The sequence below is a fragment of the Excalfactoria chinensis genome, chromosome 22, assembly GCF_039878825.1.
Source record: "Excalfactoria chinensis isolate bCotChi1 chromosome 22, bCotChi1.hap2, whole genome shotgun sequence".
NCBI lineage: Eukaryota > Metazoa > Chordata > Aves > Galliformes > Phasianidae > Excalfactoria > Excalfactoria chinensis.
Window position 1 is genome coordinate 5,176,224 of NC_092846.1, and position 20,317 is coordinate 5,196,540.

The window sequence follows — 20,317 nt, forward strand, 5'->3', positions numbered from 1 at the left end:
TTTAATCTGGTCTTAATGCTTTCAGAGCTGCCCCTCAACCCTGCCTCATTCCATCTCTGGGATTTGGAGCTCTCCGCTTGTTCCTTCAGTATGATTTTCCTCAAGGAACACATCAAAAAAGTACTCCGTGATTTCAGGTGTCTTCAGCTAATTCACCTTCCAGTGCCAAAACAACTGACATGGAGAGTGTGAGCCTCACTCCAGTGATATGCAAAGCTCCCTGAGTTGCTTGGCGCAGAGCTGCTGGCACAGGGAGCAGCTCAGTGACAGCTCCCCGATTTAGCCAAGAAGACAAAGAGCAATGCTCCATTCTAGGGTTACAGCTGCCACCTGCTGCGCTGCCATCCTTGGGACAGCTGGAACTGCAACGCTTACTTGTCACCATCATGACATCTGCCTGGGAATGAGCGCAATCTGTGTTGCGAGGCAGTGCTGCTTTTCATTATCTACAGGTATCAATGCTGTTATCTGGGAAAGTCAAGAGAAACGAAGAACAGTCTCTTGTTTGGTACAGATGGTTTGCAAGTCATGACCTTTGAAACAGCACCGAAACCATGCTGTTTATCTAAAAGTGTTCTTACACGGAATGGGAATGAGATAATTAGATCCTACCAGAGCTGTTGGCTGTGATGCATTTTGAAGTAAACAAGGCTATCAATTTTATTATGAAAAGCAATTAAGTGGAAGGCAATAAGGTCAGCACATAGAATCACAGATTGGCTGAGGTCGGAGAGGACCTTAGAGCCCAACCAGTTCCCTTCCCTTCTCTTTCCTTTCCCACTGTGCTGCCCATAGTGACTCTGAACAGAAACCTGTGTTCCACAACATGAGCCAAAATACTGGCATTGTGGCAATAGATACTTATGTCCATGATGGAACCATAGTGGAAACTGTCAGTGCTGTGTTACATACAAGACAAGACTATCTACATTTATTCGCATGTGCTGTTTGTAGGACACACTTCTATTTCATACGAACAGAGTCTGGATTTTAATATCATTAACTCTCCTTAATAAAATGCTGTGTTTTCATCTGCTTGATCCCACAGTAGTTTTAAGTTCAGGTCTTTGAACAACGTACTGAGAGAAATGCCACTGCTGTACTCTGAGATAGTGTCTTGGGACACAACATTGCCCGGTTCCATGCAGTTTAACTCCTGTGCTGCTGGTAGCTTCTCTGCTTCCCAAGTTTCCTGAAACTGCACTTTATTTTCAGAATGTGACGCTGAATCTGGTGACACCCACCACTCTGTGTTCTCTCCAGGGAGGTTGTTACCAGTGCTGACTGAGAGGAGGGGAGCTGCTGATGGCCGTGACAGGCATTCATCCTCTGGAACACAGTCTGTGTCAGCTGTCACTGAAGACAGTAACAGTGGCAGTTTTGCTGTCTGTTGTCTGTAGCATCCTCCTTGCTCTGCCAAAGGCAGCAGCAGCTGTGGCAGATGCTCTTCACTTTCAACCCCATCACTCCACAATGGCAGTTGCTGTGTTTGCTGAGGGCTTCCATGTACAAGAGCTGAGTCTGTCATGGCACTGCTGTCCCACAGTGCCACATTTGGCCGCTGCTCTTTGTAATTCCAATGGCTGCTGCTTTCACCCAGCATATGACTGATGAGCTTCCCACCAGCAGAGCTATCTGACAGGTCTTCCTTTAGCAACTGGTTCGGACAGAAGTTATTCTTGTTGCTGTGGTCTGTGCCATCGACACACACACCATAGGTCATGGGGAGGTTGGCTGTGCTTTTCTCAGAGGTCTGAGGAGCATATCCAGCAGGAGCTGCACTCACTGAGCACAGCAGGTGCACGCCATGGAACACCGGTAGGTTGGCTTGCTGCTGATAGGCACCTGATGATGGATGGAATGGCTGTGGTGGCTCCTGTGCTTTGTCCAAACATCGGCCTACCTGTGGGAACTGTGTTTCAGGAGTGAGAAGTGAAGGTCTGGATAAATTTATAGGCTTTATAATGTGTTCCACTGTCAGAGTTAGAGGCTGGAATGATGAGATCCCTCTGAAGTCCTGTTGAAGTAGACAGACAAACAAGTTATCAACAAGAACTCCGTCACTTTGAAGAGCTGTTTAAGAGTCTTAGAAATTCCCTGCTCATCACAGAGGATTTGGACCAGATGACCTGTAAGGGTCCCTTCCAACTCAAGCAATTCCAACTCAAACAATTCTGTGAGTCTATAAAATGACACTGAAATGTGAAGGAAGCAAATGGTGGAATTGGATTCCTCCATGTGGAAAAAACTATGCCCATTGACATTCATTGGCACTTGTGAGCATTTAAGGAGACCCAACAGAGGATGTAGCACAGAGAGGCAGAATCTGCTGCATTTTAGCAGTGGTGGCAGCAACAGTGGGGTACCTCTGCTAGTGTAGGTTTTTATATGTGGCTTGAGACAATTTCTGTTCACTAAGGGCAGCCCAGGCAAGCCAACAGGTTGGACACCGTGGCCTAGACAATGCCGTTGCCTGCTCATGCATCCTCCCCAACTAGCAGTGCACACTGAGAATTTCAGAGGGTTGCTGTAGTGACTTAAGAACACTCACCAAAGACATGGGCTGTGTGCCGTGTTGTTTGACGTACTTATAGATCACATAACCAATAGCAGCAAACACCAGCCCAGCACAGAATCCAAGGGCCACAAAACAGTAGAAGAGCCATGTGTTATCTAGTCAATGAAGGGAAGAACAAGGAGAAAATGTTTTGTCAGAACTGTTGTACGGGGTCATCCAAATGATCATAGGTTGCACCAGACAAGAATTTTAAACTAGCATTGCTTCAACACCTCTGTAAAGGCTGTGTTATATCAGCTGAAAATTGGTCTCTTCTGTGTACCTGGTATCCCAGAAAGACTTAGTTGAGCAGAGTTGACAGCCTCACCTGGCAGTGTTTTAACCCAAAATACTTGACGTTTGCTGCTTCTCTCAAGGAGATATAGATGCACTGTTCCGTTATACTCAGTATCTGGGTCCAGATTGGATACTTCGAATTCTTTGTTATGCTCATTCTTTATCCACTATTTAAAACAAAAGCAAATTCTGTAAGTCAGAAAGTCTACATAAATACAATTTCCCGATCTCAGACTGCAAAGTACAGCATATTTTATTCACTAATAAGGTGCTACAGGAAACAATAATTCTGTATAGTTCTAAACACACAATTTCCTTTCCACTGTTACTGCATTCAGTTTTTGCATTTCAATTCATTGAGATCAGAACTACCTCCTTTGCTCTTCCAGTCTCTGACAGGTTCACTTTTGGCTACTTATACTGTTGAACTCTGGCTTCTTTTCCAAATTATCAGAGAAATGCTTAAGTTCCTCTAATCTGCTGAATGTCAAAGGCTTGAGTTTCCCCTGTGGAAAAATCCTCTGTGGGATTTCTGTGTATCAGAAATCGCATCCTCTGTGTATCAGTTACAGTGCCCTTCTCCACCTGATGCAAAATGTGATCTACAGAAGTCAGTGCCTGCTGCCCTGAGGTTGTCCGTTACCTTTTGATGTGTCCTTTGGTTGAATATTGTTAAGTGATAATCAACAGCACTGAATTTGCTGTAAATGTCCTCTATGGTTAGCTGGTGGCCATCCTCACCTCTCAGCGGTGTATTAGGGGGGTGTATAAGAAACCTTATGGACCGTACATGAGGAATACATTCCACTTCTGGTGCTCCAATAATAGCTAGAAAATACAGAACAGAAAGTGTCAGCTGTTTAGATTAAAGCTGATAGGTTATCAGGTTTTGAATCTATCTTATACATGCACCCCAATCTGCAAGTGATGATGTCTGCTTTGTATACAAGAAAAGGTTCCGATCTGTGTCTTGTTGGACATGGGAAAAGTCAGGAGACAGGAGATGCTGTCTTCCCTCAGGGTTCTGCAGCCTACAGTCAATGTTTGTAAATTCTTTCCCAAGGCTTTTCCTTAGGACCAGGTTCTCATTGTTTGTGCACTGGTTCCCTTTCCTTCGCGTGCATCATCTCTCTTACTAAGCTCCCCTGCCACTCTTCAACCTTAAGAGCAGCTCTTCTTCCAAAGACAACTTGACATTCTCCTATAATTACAGCTGGGTGGCAGACCTCAGGGGTGGCCCTACCCATGTGCTTGTTTGTTGCTTTGTCCAGCACATCTTCTTCATAGAATCATGAAGTCACAGAATGGCTGAGGTTGGAGGGGACCTTAAAGACACTTCCAACCCCCGCCATGAGGGGCAGATAGGGCTTCCCATGGCCCCATCCCACCTGGCCTTGAATGCCTCTTTAGCCCTGGAAAGCTTTCACTCCCTCCCTAGCAAGCACAGAATCTTGCAGTACTGAAAATGGAGGAGACATGATCCTAAACATCAGCAAGACTCAGGTTGAATCCCCAGCAGTGGTACATACTCTCTTTTCTGGGTTCAAATCTCTCTGAGCGCACCCAGTTGGAGGAGCAGCGGTGGCTGGCAGCCCTCACCCTGGCGTAGTAATGCTCTGTGAAGTTCTCTGTTTCATGAGTGAGATTGCAGAAGGGCTGTGTGATGCTCTGGCACTCCCGCTTGTTAAGCCAGGCTTTCTCTCCATACCTTTAACAGGACAAAAAATCTTTCAGGCTGTTTGTTAGAGCAGGTGCAATACAGTCCTTCAGAATAATGCAGACAAGCTGCTCAGCCAACTTTCAGTAGTTTTAAAATTCATTATTGTAATTAGCAAGTGGCTGGGAATTAAACAGCAATGAACCCCCCCCCCCCCCCAGGCACAGCCCTTAATCCATTCCCTTTGGCACTTCTGCATGGCTGTTGCTTTGAAGAAGGACAGCTTTTTTCAAGGCACACAGTACACAGGAGCATCTTGTGAGCCAGTGACCGCTGGGCTCTGTGCTCAGCTGTCACCCAGTGACTGCATGCAGATTTGCTGCTGAGTTTGCAGACCTACCCAGATGCAACAAAACTATGGTGTAGTAGAGGTCTGATTTCTTTGTAGCTCTGGTGACTGAATCAGAGGAAGGCAATTGCTATTACTGGCACTTACAAATTGGGAAACAGCAGAACAGAAAGAAGTAAGTTGCTGAAGGCAAAGCTCTGTAATGGAGTAAAGCTGTCAAGGTGTAAAAGTATTGCTTAACTAAGTACCATCTGCCAGTGTAAGTGATCCTGTTACTGAGTTCTTGTCTAAGCAGAACCATTTCTGTAACAGTAAAACAAGCAGCAGAAACAGCAACATCAACTTTTCTTTCCTGGCCTTCCTCTCTAAGAAAAGTGGCCATAAAACCCACCAAATTCCAAAAAGAAGCAAACTTCACATACTGTTTATACTGGACATCAAACACAGTTCCTGGAGGGATGTCTGCTTCAGTTTCCCATGTTAGGATGTTCTCAAAGTTTGTAGAAGAAAATGCCACATGTTTCAGACATGACAACCTCTCTGTAGTTGCAATGCCTGCAGGAACAAAGAAACCAGTGTTAAAATGCATATTCTGGCACCTCAGCCTTCAGATGAACATGAATCCAGAGGTGCTCAACCCTTTGGTGAATAGAAGCGTCAGACATCCCACTCCCAGTTTGCTAAAGGGGGGCTGCAAGGCAGAAGCTTGAACAGAAGGAGAACATGGATCCTGGGCACACTGCTGTGTGCCTTGCTGATCACCTGCTCATCCCAAAAGAATGTAAACCAGGAATTTACACAGAAAGGCCTCAAAACCTAAGAGTCAAAAAGAGAATGCAGGAGCGCCGTATCAGATTTCTCTTAAAGCAGCTGAGTGGATGGAAAATGAAGAACAGCCTGATTTCAATGCTAAATTCATGTCTAGGAATGCCACTGCTTTCTGCCCAGACTCTGGGAAGTAAAGTGCTGAGATCAGTTTCACACCACTGTGGCTATGACAGCCATTAACCTCCCACAATCTATGTTTTATGGGATGAAGACTGCCTGTGCAGAGCGATATGCCAAGGACCTGGGGCTTGGACTCTGCTCTGGGTGTGCCAGAGTGAAACACACAGGTCTCTGGGCTTCCTGCAGCCCTTGGCCCATCAGGGGTGGTGGGTTCTGGCTTTGCAAAGCAGCAGTGTCTGCTGTGCATGATAAACACATAGAGCACAGCAGGACTGCAACCCACCTGCAACACACTGACACATCCTGGAGAAGTCGGGTTCTGTTCTGTCATGGGAACACACGGCACAGAATTTCCTGAAGGCTGGTTCATAAAACCTAACTGGGACAGTAACCTTCAGAACTGATAAGCTCTGTAAATTCAAACTATAGGCAAGTCCTCAAAGTTACACAGCACATACATTACTCTTAACTCTTGCTTTGTGGTGTCAACCAACTCCTTAAAATAGTGTGGGCTTCAGCCTGCTCTTGCTGGAAAGGAGCAGCCCCCTCATGGCATTATAAATTGGTACATACCTGCCATCCCTGAAAAAAAAGTGGTGTGGTAAGCAGGTAGAAGCAGCAACATTTCACATGTAGGAAAATTTATAACCAGAATGGAGGTGACCTGGAAAAGATCCTTTCAGTATTTAGGGGGGGTATAAGAAGAAAGGGGACAGAATCTTTAGCAGGGTTTGTTGTGATAGGACAGGGGAAATGGTTTTCAACAAAAAGAAGGGAGATTCAAGATATAAGAAAGAAGGTTTTTTGCACTATAGACAATAAGGCACTGGCACAGATTTCCCAGAAGGGTGGTCGTGCCCCATCCCTGCAGACATCCCAGGTCAGGGGATGGGGCTCTGAGCACTGATGAAGCTGTGGTGTCCCAGTGTGCTGCAGAAGAGTAGGACCAGATGGCCTCAGGGGTCCCCTCCAACTCCAACAATTCCACGATTTGTTTGTATCTCTTTTACTATTAGAAGTTCTTCTGTTCACACACCTCATTGCAGAAGAGACAGGGGACTGAAGTCTGTAAATATCCTTTACACCTGTAGGATTCAGCTTATACTGTATCAGTGAAAACACTTTGGATTGAAGGAATCTTTCCTTCTCTTTGTAAATATTAAAAGGTGAGAGCAACACAGCAGAGAGCTTTTAGACAGTATTGAATGACAGCTCATTCTCTAGGTCTTACTTCAGGAAACACAAACTATCTCCCCTAATACAGATCCAAACTGAAACAACCATCATCAGAGACAGAAGAGAACCAGGACTTACCGACCACTGAACACACAGCCAAGACGACCAGAAGTTTCTTCATGAATAGCAGTGCAAGGCGGGCTGGGAGAGCAGGCAGTCAATCCAGTGTGCTGGTGAATCACCTTTTACAGCAGCTAAATTCTTGTTTGTGAGGCCAGGTTGGATTTGTTGCTCAGTAACTGGCTACAGAGCTGCTGTCCCGCCTGCGTGCTCATCTGAGATCACCAGCAGAAGATCTGCACGCATGTGTGAGCACATAAGAGCGCATTTCAGGGCCAAACAGGAACACTCCTTCCAAGTACACACACGTAACTGTGCAAAGGTGCACAAACCAGAGGCTTAGAAAATCCCCGTCTTTTTTCTTGAAAGAAAGCCAAGTGCCATTTTCCTGATAAAGAGCTTCCTGACTAAAGGCCCTCGTTGAGACTTTTCAGTTTTGGAGCTTGCTTTTCTGGTTGGATAGCTTTAACTTTTTAAAACTCCAGAAGTGAATACTTACTGCTGTGCACATAGCTGGCTTTATAACTGCTGCAAACAAGACACCTATTTCCCTAGGAAATACCTTTGGATATTTTCCTAAAATGAAAGTCAAAACAGATCAGTAGTTTTTAATGTTATTCATACTGCTGTTATTCATACTGGGTGTGAATGGGAGCCAAATGACTCACACGGCCCTGCTGCACTGGGCAGAGCACAAATCGGGTCTCCCAAGGCGTTCATCCTGCTGGGTGGCTGCAGAGGTTCTTCCTTTCTGCCTTCCTGTTGCAGGAGCATGTCTTGCCCCTGCTTATTTATTTATTTGTTTGTTTTTGTCATAGCTTTTCTCAGAAACAGTTGTAGACCTACGGTTAATTTTAGTGGCTGATGACACTATGAGGCTCTGTTCTGGATATCATCAATGTCATCTGGTAAAAAACTACACATTTATATGAAACCTAAGCAAGAAACAGACATAGCTCCTTTTCCATTCCTTTCTTAGGCTGTTAGGGTGTTGTTCAGTTATATTTTCAACTTCTTCTCAGAAAAAGGGAAGAAATTTCCTTCTTTAGTGAAAACCAGTAGCCTGTCTTCAAGGGCTGTGGATTCAGGACCACCAGAAGTGTGTAAAACCAGAACTGGTACTACCTCATGTTGCTTATTTTTCCTAAGATATCGTAAGTGGAGAAAACTTCACACGAATAGCCTTACTTGAAGCCTATAGAACTCTCTTAGGTACTGCTTTTGAATTTTTATCATCTGACTACTCACCCAGCACAGAGTGGGTGACCTCACTGGATTATTTATCCCATGGGCATAACTGCTGACAAAATGAGGAAGTCCTGTCCTGAGTCCCTCGTTACATGTAGGACTAACTGGGCCACTGCATAAGACTCAAATTCCTCCAGGCTTCTTTAGCAGCTGAGCAACATGCAGATTTTTTGGTGAACTGGATCACATCTCTTCCAATGAAAAGGGAGAGCTTGTTTACTCATTGCATAGCTACAGCCATTAGGTAAGGTAGAAGATACAGGCTGACAGAGGGAGCAAGGTGCTCTGGCTATTCCTCATGCTTTTCCAGTGGAAAGAAGGTTTCAAGCCTGGGCAAAGGACATCCAGGAGTGGGATGTTGCCTCCACCAGTAAGGCTCACCTGGCTTGCAGCCTTCCCCGTCCTGTTCTCATTCTGGGAGAACCTGGACAAGACAGAGAATTGATCACAGACTCTTTTGGGAAAGTTATGTCCAAGTAACTTTGTAGAAGTTACTCAACTTCTCAGCTTCCTGTAACTCAAGGCTTAGGGGATTTTCTTGCTTGCACAAGAAACCGGTTGGTAATTATATTTGGGTGATCTCTATCTTTCTAAATTAAGAGGAGGGATTTCAGTACAGGATGAACCTAAGGATGCCTTGAGGGTGATGGGTAAGAAATAGAGACTTCTAGTTTGGTAATCTTTACCACCTCCTTCTTTAATTTTAAAGTGGGATTTTAATTAGTACATCTTGATTTCCTCTTCTGAAGCAGCCCCAGCACCTCATATCACTCCCTACCTCTTTCTGATGATGTTCTTCTGATTCTTTAGATATGTCAACATTGATACCCCTCCCTCACATGAAGCAGTTCTGTTTCTCCCTCTGTTCTTCAAACACATTGCTTTCCTCCATGTCCTTTTACCGGGGGAAAGAAAAGAAACCTAGGAGAATGTGTTTCCACGAGATGCAAAGGGAGCAAATTAAAAATAATCTGAAGAAGTCAGTGTTGTCCAGCAAAGAGAGGCCCCATCTCTCCTGCATCTTTTCTTGATGGATTTCTGATTTGATTCTTGCTCAGAGAGCTGCAGGCCTTCTCTTTCAGTGACCCAGATTGAGACTTGGCTGGGGAGTCTCATACGACCCCACTCAGAAAAAAAACAGTAGAAATTGGAAGCCTACAACAGAGTCCTGTTTTAAAAAGTAATGCTTTTCAAGAATAGCTGCAGCCACTCTTTGTAGTTCTGTTAATATGAAAGCACACATACACACAGATGTATCTCTGAAAATATTTTACTTCTGCATGTAGTATCTCTCAGACAACCTGCACAGCAGGGGACAATGATAAGTACATTTGTATAAAAAGTAAAATAAAAAAATAAACATGCTACACAATTCTCACTTCAGCTTCGGTTCACTCCATTGAAACACAAGGTGATCTCTGTAGGTTGATGGCATGTTTGCAAAGTGATACTTAGAGGAGGTATTACTGTGTGCCTTACCCCTGCTGGCTTCAGATGGTGTCCCATATCATAATTTTAATGTCTATCACAGCTGTATTCCTACAGAGACACAGTTAATGTACATTAGTAACCTAGTAGTAAAAATACACCTTTTGTGTCCCAAAGCCGTATCTTTGATGGACCAGTCATCAGTAGAAAAACTTGTTCGTCTGGCATCTCTATCTAATAAATTAAAACAAAACCAAAGACATCAAAAAACAAACACAACCCACAGCACTATCAATTATTTGTCCTTGTTCTTCTCCAGGTATCCTTGCCTGGATTTCTATAGCTCTGTAGCATCTTCCAGGCATGCCACAGAACTGCAAGGATATACTCTAGCTCCTTCTCATGTAATGGGAGTGCTGATAGCCTTTGAATTTAAACTTTTTATCATATCTTTTCTCCATATCTGAAGTTCTAAACGCTTCACTTAGCACCATGGGTGCAGGAGACGTCCTGTCTATGAAATTATCACTGTCACAGTCACTTGCAATACCTTCATCTTCTGCCACCTGTAATGTCTGAAAGTAAATGAGTTTCTCCATGCTGAGATCCTCACTGAGCAGCGAGTTCTCACTGACCTGGATAGGCTGATCAAGTGTTGGTTTCTGGTACTGTATGGTAAATTCATGATCTTTCGTATACAGGCAGTTTTCATCAGTTGGAAGCCTGGTGCAGCTCCTGTTCATCGGTGTGTGAAGAAGGCTCACTTCTAGGCAGACATCACTGTCTGTATCATGCTGTTCATGTTCCCTAGGACCTGGGAATCTCACATCAGTGAGCGATATTCTTCCCAAAGAGGAACTGTGAGAATGTGATGCCTTTTCATTTCCTTGGGATCCTGAGGTGTCCACCTCATTCTTTTTCATGGGAAAGAAAGAGAAACCCATGGCACTTAAGTCAAGTGTGGATCCACCATCCACAGAGAGACCTCCAGATGTGAAGTCCAAGATAGTTTCTACGTCAGCTGTTCTGTATGTTTGAAAGTTGAAATGTCTCCTTGGAAACTGAAGCATTTCAGTGTATGGGATGAAACTACTACTGTCTGCTTCCTCCTCCTCCTCCTCCTCTTCTGATGATGATGGTAGGAAGGAAGACATCCATAGTTGGTTGTTTTGTGCTAAAGTTTTGTTTTTCTTCCCTTGTGACATTGGCTTTTCTGTGCAGATAAGACAGTCTGTGAGGAATTCATGTTCTCTGAGCTCACAGCAAAAGGTTGGTCCAGCAGTTTTACAACTAGATATATCCTATCAGAGAAAAGACACAAAATAGGTCAGTGATGCTTTTCAAAGAAACGTTTGGATACAGGACATGCCAGAATCAAAGCTGTCTTATAAAGGGACTTCTGAATGCAGAACTGAGAAGCACAGACCATAAGCAGCTTTTACACTCCTTCCCAGATGCCCTCTGGAAATCAGCCAGACTTCGATCTGGGAAGGTACTCCAGCATTTGTCCATACCAAAGCTTGAGGCATCTGCTTATGCTTCGCATCTTGTTTCAGCAGCCAGATGGTGGAGGCACTTGTCAGAAGGATGAGGAGGACACAGACAGGGATCATGGCAGAAAACGGGAACCGCCATTCCTCTGATGAAACAAAGACAAAAACAGATTTCCTGAAGATAGTATATTTTTTGCTAATAATGGACACTTACGGTCAGCTTTTCTTTCCGAGATCTCTGAAATTGTTGAGGCTCAAGATCCTACTTTTCCAGAGAAAAGGACGACAGACATGCCTATCACGAGCCTCTGAGTCAGAAATGTTAGAAATGAGTTTTGATACCAGACAGTGCCTTAATTAGAGCAGGTAGAAAAACGAGGCTTTATTGACTTTTTTGTTTTCTTCCAGGAGAAATCTGAAAATTCCCAAGGTAGTGGTAGCATAACTCAAGTATAATTCAGGATTTTCAGGAAATATCTTAGGGCTGGGTATTTTCAATGAAAACATTGCTACAGAAGGCAGAAACCCTTCACTCTATAATCTCATTTGATGTCTTAACACGTCATACCTTGGTGGTTTAACACCATGCACACTGGCTGGGAGAATTTGCTGTGCTTGAAGTCGATGCTTTGGATGGAAGATCTGGCATTCAAGCAGTAATTGCCTCTGAGTGCAGTGGTGTCAATGGTCACTGCCTTCTTCCTAAAGATACTTTTGTATTGCTTCTGTTTAGAAACAAAAGGAACGGAGGGTTAGAAAGATGACTCTCTCATTGTTGAGATGAAGTTACTCTACCCTTTTTGCTATAACTCTCATCATCCCGTTGGCATGGCACCAGTGGCTGGAAGATGTGTAGAGAGGCACTTGCCTAGCTTGTTACTTGTAGTAAGCCTCTCTTCATGTCTGTGCTATGCACTTTGCTGCCATGCTGTTAGCAGCACCCAAACCAGTTGTTCTAAACCTTGGATTTTTCTCTGACTGTTCAGTTGCCTCTGAACATCGTATCTAAATAGATAAAAATAGAGTAAGAAACAAAACTACAAATAAAACAAAGATGCTGAATGTAACACACTCATTTCTTTTCCAGCTTTAGTTAACTCTGGTTTGACCATTTCAGATTCTCTAGGCCAGGCTCCAGTCACTCCCTTCGCAGATACTTGCAGCTATTTCATTTCAGCTGGGCACCATTCCTCTGTTTTATCTAAGTAGTACCGCTTTTACTGACCTTGTTTTCAGATCCAGCTTCCCAAAGGTTGAAGTCATACATCCAAGATAAACTCTCCACACAGATGGCCATAGGAAAAGTGGCATTCACATGGATTATGTTCTCCTTTACATTCACATTTAGAAGTGGGGGAGCCAGTTCCACTATAATTGAGAGACCAGACATAAGAATAGTGGTTACTGACATTGTAGTTTCATAGAAGTAATGTTTTATTTGGCTGATCTAAACTTCTAGCTGATATCTTGTGGTGGACATGAGGGAAGGAAGAGGGCAAAGGAACATCTCTTTCTTTTAATATAACAGACCCCCAGTGATACTGTCTTTCTGTTGCGGTGAGCTTGAAAGCGGTTCACTCACCTACAGCACTGATGAAACAAATTCTGATACCAGCTACAAAACTTAAAGTCAGATCATCATGGCTCATTGTTGCTTGTGCCCACTCAATTCTGGCACTCATAAAGCTTCACATTTCTCTTCCTGCCATATGTGGTTTAACTAATTTGCTCATGCAAACACTGTTGCTGGGATGTCCTTCCATCCAGGCTGTACCTAACACTCACCATCTAAATGGTATTCCTTGAACTGTGATTTTACCCATGGCGAATGGAGTCGTCCAGAAGCGGCTTTTACTTGAGCCCGGAATTTAATGAAGAAGTTTGGAATCACACATGTGAGGTTGCAAGAGATACTATGAATATTTCTGCAATGAGGAACCTTTATCCATTTGTCCATGCGTGTCTTGCTAAAACAAGAAACAAATATGCTATATCAAACATCTTTTGTTATAATTTATAGAGCAAGTAAAGGAAGTGTTTTTCTGCATGGATGCTGAATCTTACTGAAAGTTCAGGGCACTTTCCAGACAGAAAAGGATTGACTTTGGTGAAAGAACGCACTCAGACCACTGAGCATGATGACTCTGATTAAGCACACCCAGAGATGCTTGCCCTGTGCCTTACTTCCTATCAGACTCCCTTTGTAAGCACTCACCTTTCATACCTCACGGTGTATAACACGTCTGGTGGAGATCCTTCTCCTGGAGTCCATGTCAAAATCATATCAAAGTCCTTTGACTGTAATGTAACATTTTGAGGAGGAGGAAGTTGACCATGACCTGATCAAAAGGAAAATTAAGTGAATTATTAAACATTGCTTTGGAAATAGGAAATATCACCTATTGTTGATATAAATGTGGTTTCAAAATTTGGGGCATAGCAGCTCAATTCACTTAGGACTGTAAACTAGTTGGGGAAACGGGCATGTCTGTGATGTTGTGATTTCCTCACCTCACCACAAAACATCTTCATCTCAGCAGCTGTCAGAATTAGGACTGAATATGTGTGAGCCATCCAGTTCTGTAATTGGACCAGCGTCCCCCATCGTTTCACTGGATTCTCCTGTGATCTGTTTTACAGTCCCACAAACTCCAGCCTGACTCCCTTGTTCACTCACCTCCTGGACTTCAGATCAGGAACACTGCACTGGGTCATTCCACCCATCCACCTCCTACTCATAACGGCAGACGTGCCACAAGTACAGCAGGATGCAGCATGCAGGCTTGTACTTTTTGGCACCAGATATTTCTGGTAAATAAACATGTACATTGTTGTCTTCAACAACACACATTCAATAGTCAGATAGCTGGCACTGCTGCCCAGAGAGTGCCCAGAGGTGCCCCATTCCTGGAGGTGCCAAAGGCCATGGATGGGCCCCTGGGCAGCCGGAGCTGGTGGGGGACAACCAGCCCACAGCAGGGGTTTGGAGCGGGATGGTCTTTAGGGTCCCCTCCAACCTCAGCCATGCTATGATTCTTTGATTTTAAACTGCCATTTCTTTACAGTGAAATGTTCTACTTGATGAAAATCAGTCCCATCCTCGCTGCTTTCAACATGTTGTTCGTGTCTTCCCTCCCACAAGCAAAGCCACATAGCCTAGCAAAGCGAAAGTGCCAAAGCCATGACGTACCTCTGGGCTGCCACAGGAAGCACAGAACTGCCAGCACTGTGATTCTCCATGCAGACATGCTGAAGCAGAACTTTTCCACCAGTAATTTATTTCTTTTCTTGCTACCTTTTCATCGTGTTGTTTTCCGGTACCAAGGTGTATGGATGGTGGAGGAATATGTGGGTCATTACTGACACGCATGTGCACAGCTTCACTTCCTTGTGCAGCCCAAACGTGGCACTACTCATTGAACTGAAGAGGGAGCAGAGGTGAGACCGCCTGGGACGACAGCAGAAATGCTGCAAAGATTGCAGCACAATGCCCTCCAGTGTAACAGAGCTGAACTCTGGTACAGGCGACGTGAGAAGAGAACATGGCATGAGCCCTCTGAGGCACCTCATAAAAAGTGACCTTTGGGATTTACCTGTGTGGCTGTCAAATATTTATAGAAATCAAACAGCATTTTACTGCATCAGATACCTGATCATATCCTAGCGGGTACAGAAACCTGTTAGCAGCAGTACGTGAAGTTATGTCAGTCTCATGCTTATGAGGAGCCAAGGATTTGCTCTCAGTGTATGTTATCAGGACAAGAGTACGTTCCACAAGGTACAGAATGACCCCAGCGCGGAAAGCAGAGTGCAGAGCTGGGATGCGCCATGTTTGGGTTTTGCTCTGAACCGGGATGAACTAGACAAAGGGGAGTGGCACCAACTAAAGGAAGGGAGGTTTGGGTTAGATGGTACCAAGAAACGCCGTGCTCAGAGGGCGCTGAGGCGCTGGCGCTGCTGCCCAGCCAGGTTATGGGCGCTCCACCTCAGCGGGCGTTCAGGGCCAGGTTGGGCGGAGCCGGACTCTGCGCTCTCCCAGCTGCGGCCGCAAGGGGGAGCTGCCGCCCGGAGAGATGCGCTCCTGCCTCGGGTACTTCCGGAACCTGCTACCGGAACCCGCTCCTACTTCCGGAACCTGCCTCCTGGCTGGCGCCGTGCGTAGATATCAGCCTGTACGCAGTGCGAGCGGCGGTTCCGTCCCACGCCTCACGTGCACGGTCCGCAGTCAGCAGGTGCAGGGATGTGCGGGCAGAAAGCTGCTGCGGCCGTGGGGGCGCTGCTGGGAGCCTGGCGCTTGGCACGTAGCGACCATGCGGCTCCTGCAGGGTCTGGGCTGAGTGATGCGTTGGTGCATCCGTCACTGCGCACATCCCGCGTTCCCACTGCTCTACGCAGTCACGTCCATGCTGTGTGACAGGGGTTGTCCCTGCTCAGTACCATGTACCTGGTCATACCGCTGACAGATGGGGAACGCTTTTGCCGTCTCTCGCCTGTCCGCGTGCTGCATGATTCAGAGCACGAAGGCAAACGGTCACCTTCCCTGAGTCACCTTTCCTGCCTGATCCCTTCCTGAGGAGGGGCACTGCAGGAAGCGCTGCGGGGCGGTCACTGCGTGCCCCGGTGAGGCTTCATGAAACCGCTGGGGGACTGGCTGGCAGAAAGTGCTGCCATCCCACTCCTTCCTGCTCCTGCCTCACCCACACACGTCCTGGCAGATCTGTGTGTGCTGCGTGCAGAGATCCAGGTGAGAGAAAGCCCACGTGTTAGCAACACTTAATTGGTCTGAATGGCACCATGGGAAACCAAACCATAACGACCCATAACTGAAAGTTAAAGAACATTTCACTTGACCACAATTTGCAGGAAGGAGCAGATGATTTCTGTTTGCTTCTGTGTCCAGGTCTGGGGCTCCCAACACAGGAGGGATGCTGAGATGTGGAAGCGGGTCCAGAAGAGGGCTGTGATGATATGAGGGCAGAAGCTCAGAGGGATGAGCAATGTTGATGTGGGAGCAAGGGGCGTTACAGGCAGCACTGTCACTTCCAGGTTCTGGAATTCCTCTCTTTTGGGTAGGGCAGGTATGATGAATGTCTCTACCAAAGAGAAAGACCTTCCCTTCTTGCCCCATGGCAGTGGTGTGGACCGTCCTACCTGCCCTGTCCCTGTTTGCCCCATCATGTAACAGGTGCAAATCTGCAGAGATTTTTTTCCTCAGCAGGAGAAGCCCCTGCTGAGTAAGGCAGAAACCCTACTCTCATGGAATGAGCTCATTCCCTCCGGAGGGTTTGTTTATTTGTTCACAGCAAACAAACAGTGAAAAGAGTCTCCTGTGTGCATGTTTAAGGGATATTGGGAGGGCCTTGCCCTGGTTGCAGGAGTAGTTGCTCATGCTGTGGTTCTGACCTGACTTCATTTTCACCTTCCCTGTGACCTGCTTTCTGCGTGCAGCCTTGCGGTGTGCAAACAGTGCTGCCTTGCTGAATTTCCCGTCACTAACCTTCCTGTGCAGCTGGCTGCATCACTGGAAAGGCAACCACTTGCTTCTCAAGCAAAGGCCCCAGAACTGCCAGCTGGTTTTCTATCACAAGTGAATTAAATGCAGTAGCTATATAGATCTCAGGTAAAGTCTGAACTGCAGCAGAGCAGATTTATTTTGGGTCTCAGCCTGAAATCATGGACCTGTCCTGTCTTTGTGCCCCTCTCCCCCCGCCCCAAGCAGCAAGGCAGCAGTGTGAGATGGCACTGCTCAGTCAGTGGGCTCAAGTTGCTGCAGGGTGTCATGCTGCTTTTCTCATGTTTCTTGAAATCTGTCCCCTCCCCTTTACAGCACCTTTTTATTCATACTGAAAGCAGTCAGGAAGCTTGCCTGGACTTGCAGTAACAGCGAAACTCCAATGCACACAGAGTCAAACGTTTGCTAGCCCGCAGTGCAGATACAGCAACACGGGAACCTCCTGGGGGCACCATGCCTCCCGAAACCCCCACCTCTCACCCATCAGCGTGGGAAAAGCGGTGGGGACCCTGCATGTTCCAACAGAGAGAGACTTATTTCTAGCAACCTGCTGTACTCTCTGAGCCAAACTGTGCTCTTGGGGGTCATTCCACAGGCTTCAGAGCTTGTCTGAGAGCATCTCTGTACTATGTGCCATGCCACCCTGACTGATTTGGGGGTTTCTCTGTGGGCCCAGGAGTGCAGGATGCAGTGCATTGGCCCTTGTTATGAGGCTCTTCTTCCCCTTCCTGGACAGGGGATGCAATGATCTCTACATTCTCTTTTCAAGCAGGAAACACTTTTTGTCTTGGGTGGGTGTCACTCAGTGGTAGAGTGTATCAGCAGAGCACACACTTGGAAGGGTGCACATGACACTGGGAAGCTGTGTATGTACTGGACATCATCATCAGGTGAATTGGCTGCAGAAGTGGGTGTGTGGGTGTCCGGAGGTGGATTTCCATGCTCTCTGTCTGAGGCAGTGAGATGCTGTTCTCCTGCAACCGCTCGTGGCGGGGAGGGCAGCATTTGTTTGAATATTTGCAGTGTTTTGCATTGTAGTATTTGGATGCCAAAGCTATGCACTGCTGTAAAAGTTAATTAGCCAGATAACTAATTAAAGACTTCTTTTTATTGTTGCCAACTTGCAGTTCAGAAAGGGGCTTGTGTCGAAGTTGATGCAGCCACACATCCCAGTGAAAGAAGTGCTAAACCATTCAAGATCCAGTGGGCTCTGTTTGCCTCTCCAGATGAGCTCTTGCTGTGAAAATAAGGGCTGCAATCTGGAACTGAATGCGATGGACAGGATTTGGAGGTGCCAGCAGACATCATGATGGAAGAGTAACATGACCTTAGGGACTTTGTTAGATCCCCCTGTCTGAGCTAAGATAGGATGTTCCCTGCTGTAAGGACCAGGCAGGCTCTGCTTTTAACACTTGCTGGTGGATGGTCCATGCTCACTGTGCTGCTCTGCTGCCCTTGAGATGTCCCCGTATGTTGTGGATGTTACTGGCGCAAGAGAGGACTGGCCAGATGGTTGCTAAGACTGCCTCATTTTTGTGGGTCACTGTGAAGGAGATCTGTAATATTTCTTTAAAAAAGCATCACCAACAATGCAGTATCACTCAAATTGAGTTCCTTTATCAGCGGTATTAAGGGAGTGCTTCCAGTTGCTTCAGTGCTGTCTTGACCTGCTGATTCCTGGGGTCATTTCAGCCCCAGGGAATAAGCAGTGAGAGAGCAGAGGGTGGAAAAGCCAAGGTGAGGTTTGGGCTTCCTGGCCTGGCCAGCAGCCAGGAGACGTGCTGTAACTGCATGGCACTAGGCCCAGAATTTCCAGGAGGCCCAAACTCGCTTCTGAGCTTAGGAGAAGGGCCCGCGTTTCCACCAGCATTTTGCACGTGCTGGGTGTACGCAGGGCCTGGGCTGTTGTGAAATCCCGGCCTGGTTGAGGGTGGCTGAGTGTTTGAAATTCCACCAGGCTGCCCAGCCCTCCCTCTCCACTGAAAAAGAGGAGGAATTGAGCAACTTCAGCAAGTGTTCCTTGGCTGTGGAGCTCACGTACTCTGCAGAGCACAGGGGATGATGCTGATTTCACCCAGCTGCTACACAGGGACAGTGTTTTAAGGCTCGGAGTTCAGACTGCATGACTGCTGAGGTCGATCTACTGATACACATTTACACCAGATGAGGATCTGGCCAGAGTCTCGATACTGGGAGAATACACTTCCCACCCCCGCTGCTATCAGGCCCTGCCCTTGGATGACAAGAATTTAATTTAAAGGCTCAATCTCTTGTCTGAACAGCTCCCTCCCTCCCCCACTCTGATGGGAGGAAAAGCTTCAGAGAGGCATCAGGTAAGTGGGAAAGCTTCGGAGAGAGCTGTCTCTTGCCCTTTAGCCATCCAGAGAGAAAGAACTCATCTAAATGAAATGAGGATCAATCAGAGAGAGGCATGGGAAAAGCTGGGAAAATGAGCCTCCAGTGATGTATATTCATGGGGGGGAAAACCTCCCCCAGACATGCAGAAGCTTTGATGAAAACCCTCCCAGCTGTGCTGAGCCTTTGAAGTGACACAGCAGAAGTGCCTTCACGATTAGCAAAGAGATAGAAGCAAATGAGCTCTCAGTCAGCTGAATCCTTGTATTTAGGATAGACTTTAATACTTACTTTTTATATCTCCTTCCAAAATTAATGAGCATCATCTGCACTGCGTCCCATCATTCCTTTTCCCCCTTCCTCCTGCACCACACCCCAGATAACCTACAATGCCAGGTGGGCAGGAGATGAGGTGGCCATGCTCCAACCTGGAAAGAGTACTAAACAATTAGCAGGAAATAAAAGGCTAATGGAAATAGGGCTTTTTATTTTTGTATTTTTTTAAACCATAAAGCAAGTTTCTGGAATCTCCCCACACAGCTTATGTCAAAATGCTATAGCATTTCAGCAGCAGTGTTTCTCCTTCTCCCACACTTATTTCTATCCTCTATCTCCTCTTCTGAGCAGCGCTGTTGCCAGGTGGGAACACTTTTGTACAATAGGGGTGGAGAGACAATTCCCCACCATAGTAGCGCACAAGAGGGCCTGCAGCACTTTCACTCCATGGACCTGAACCTCCTTTGCTGAATTTGAATGAGTACCCACACCCCATGGGTTGGTTGCCCCATGCTGCCCTTCCCAGCAGATGGCTCCCTTGCAGGAACACTTGATGGAAGCAGACTGATGCAGCCAGCCAAGTGAGTGATGGACAGCATGCTTGGAGGTGCAGTGGCAGTTTCAGCTGATCAAAGCATGTCTTGCGATGCAGTGCAATTTGCCACTTTAAGCTCTTATCAGATACTTTGAAAGAAAGCAAGTCAGTTGGATTTTCAGTTATAAGAAGACACTTCAGGATTGTTCAGAGACAAGACATTGCTCACAAGCTCAGTTAACTGAGAACCTCAGCACCACCAAGGTTGCAGTAATACTTGTGCGTGTTTCTGCCCCTTGAGATGGTCCAAACTCCCTCTTTCCTGGCTGCCACTGGATCACCCTGGATCTGGCTCACCCCAACAAA

General features: G+C 46.2%; 2 protein-coding genes across 2 annotated transcripts; both read right to left on the reverse strand.

The window, feature by feature from the left end:
• Positions 1-1,009: 1,009 nt before the first annotated feature.
• On the reverse strand, positions 1,010-7,165 carry IL22RA1 (interleukin 22 receptor subunit alpha 1). Its single transcript, XM_072355691.1, has 7 exons — positions 7,123-7,165; positions 5,283-5,415; positions 4,384-4,562; positions 3,498-3,682; positions 2,886-3,021; positions 2,552-2,673; positions 1,010-2,017 (listed from the first exon to the last, which is right to left on the reverse strand). Exons 1-7 carry the CDS (start codon positions 7,163-7,165, stop codon positions 1,010-1,012), a joined length of 1,806 nt encoding a protein of 601 aa, XP_072211792.1.
• A 2,782-nt stretch (positions 7,166-9,947) lies between these two features.
• On the reverse strand, positions 9,948-14,598 carry IFNLR1 (interferon lambda receptor 1). The gene is made up of 7 exons (XM_072355670.1): positions 14,464-14,598; positions 13,489-13,612; positions 13,059-13,240; positions 12,499-12,641; positions 11,842-11,998; positions 11,295-11,419; positions 9,948-11,081 (listed from the first exon to the last, which is right to left on the reverse strand). The coding sequence occupies exons 1-7, from the start codon at positions 14,519-14,521 to the stop codon at positions 10,170-10,172; spliced, it is 1,701 nt and encodes a 566-aa protein (XP_072211771.1). The 5' UTR covers positions 14,522-14,598; the 3' UTR covers positions 9,948-10,169.
• Positions 14,599-20,317: the final 5,719 nt, after the last annotated feature.

What these genes read in the sequence shown, in the direction of transcription:
- IL22RA1 (XM_072355691.1), bottom strand. Translation starts at nt 7,165, where the DNA reads ATGAAGAAACTTCTGGTCGTCTTGGCTGTGTGTTCAGTGGTCG. An exon ending in GGCTGTGTGTTCAGTGGTCG is followed by an intron (nt 5,416 to 7,122) that starts GTAAGTCCTGGT and finishes TTGTTCCTGCAG; the next exon opens with GCATTGCAACTACAGAGAGG. An exon ending in TTTGATGTCCAGTATAAACA is followed by an intron (nt 4,563 to 5,282) that starts GTATGTGAAGTT and finishes GTCCTGTTAAAG; the next exon opens with GTATGGAGAGAAAGCCTGGC.
- IFNLR1 (XM_072355670.1), bottom strand. Translation starts at nt 14,521, where the DNA reads ATGTCTGCATGGAGAATCACAGTGCTGGCAGTTCTGTGCTTCCTGTGG. An exon ending in CAAGGAATACCATTTAGATG is followed by an intron (nt 12,642 to 13,058) that starts GTGAGTGTTAGG and finishes TCTCAATTATAG; the next exon opens with TGGAACTGGCTCCCCCACTT. An exon ending in CATGGTGTTAAACCACCAAG is followed by an intron (nt 11,420 to 11,841) that starts GTATGACGTGTT and finishes TTGTTTCATCAG; the next exon opens with AGGAATGGCGGTTCCCGTTT.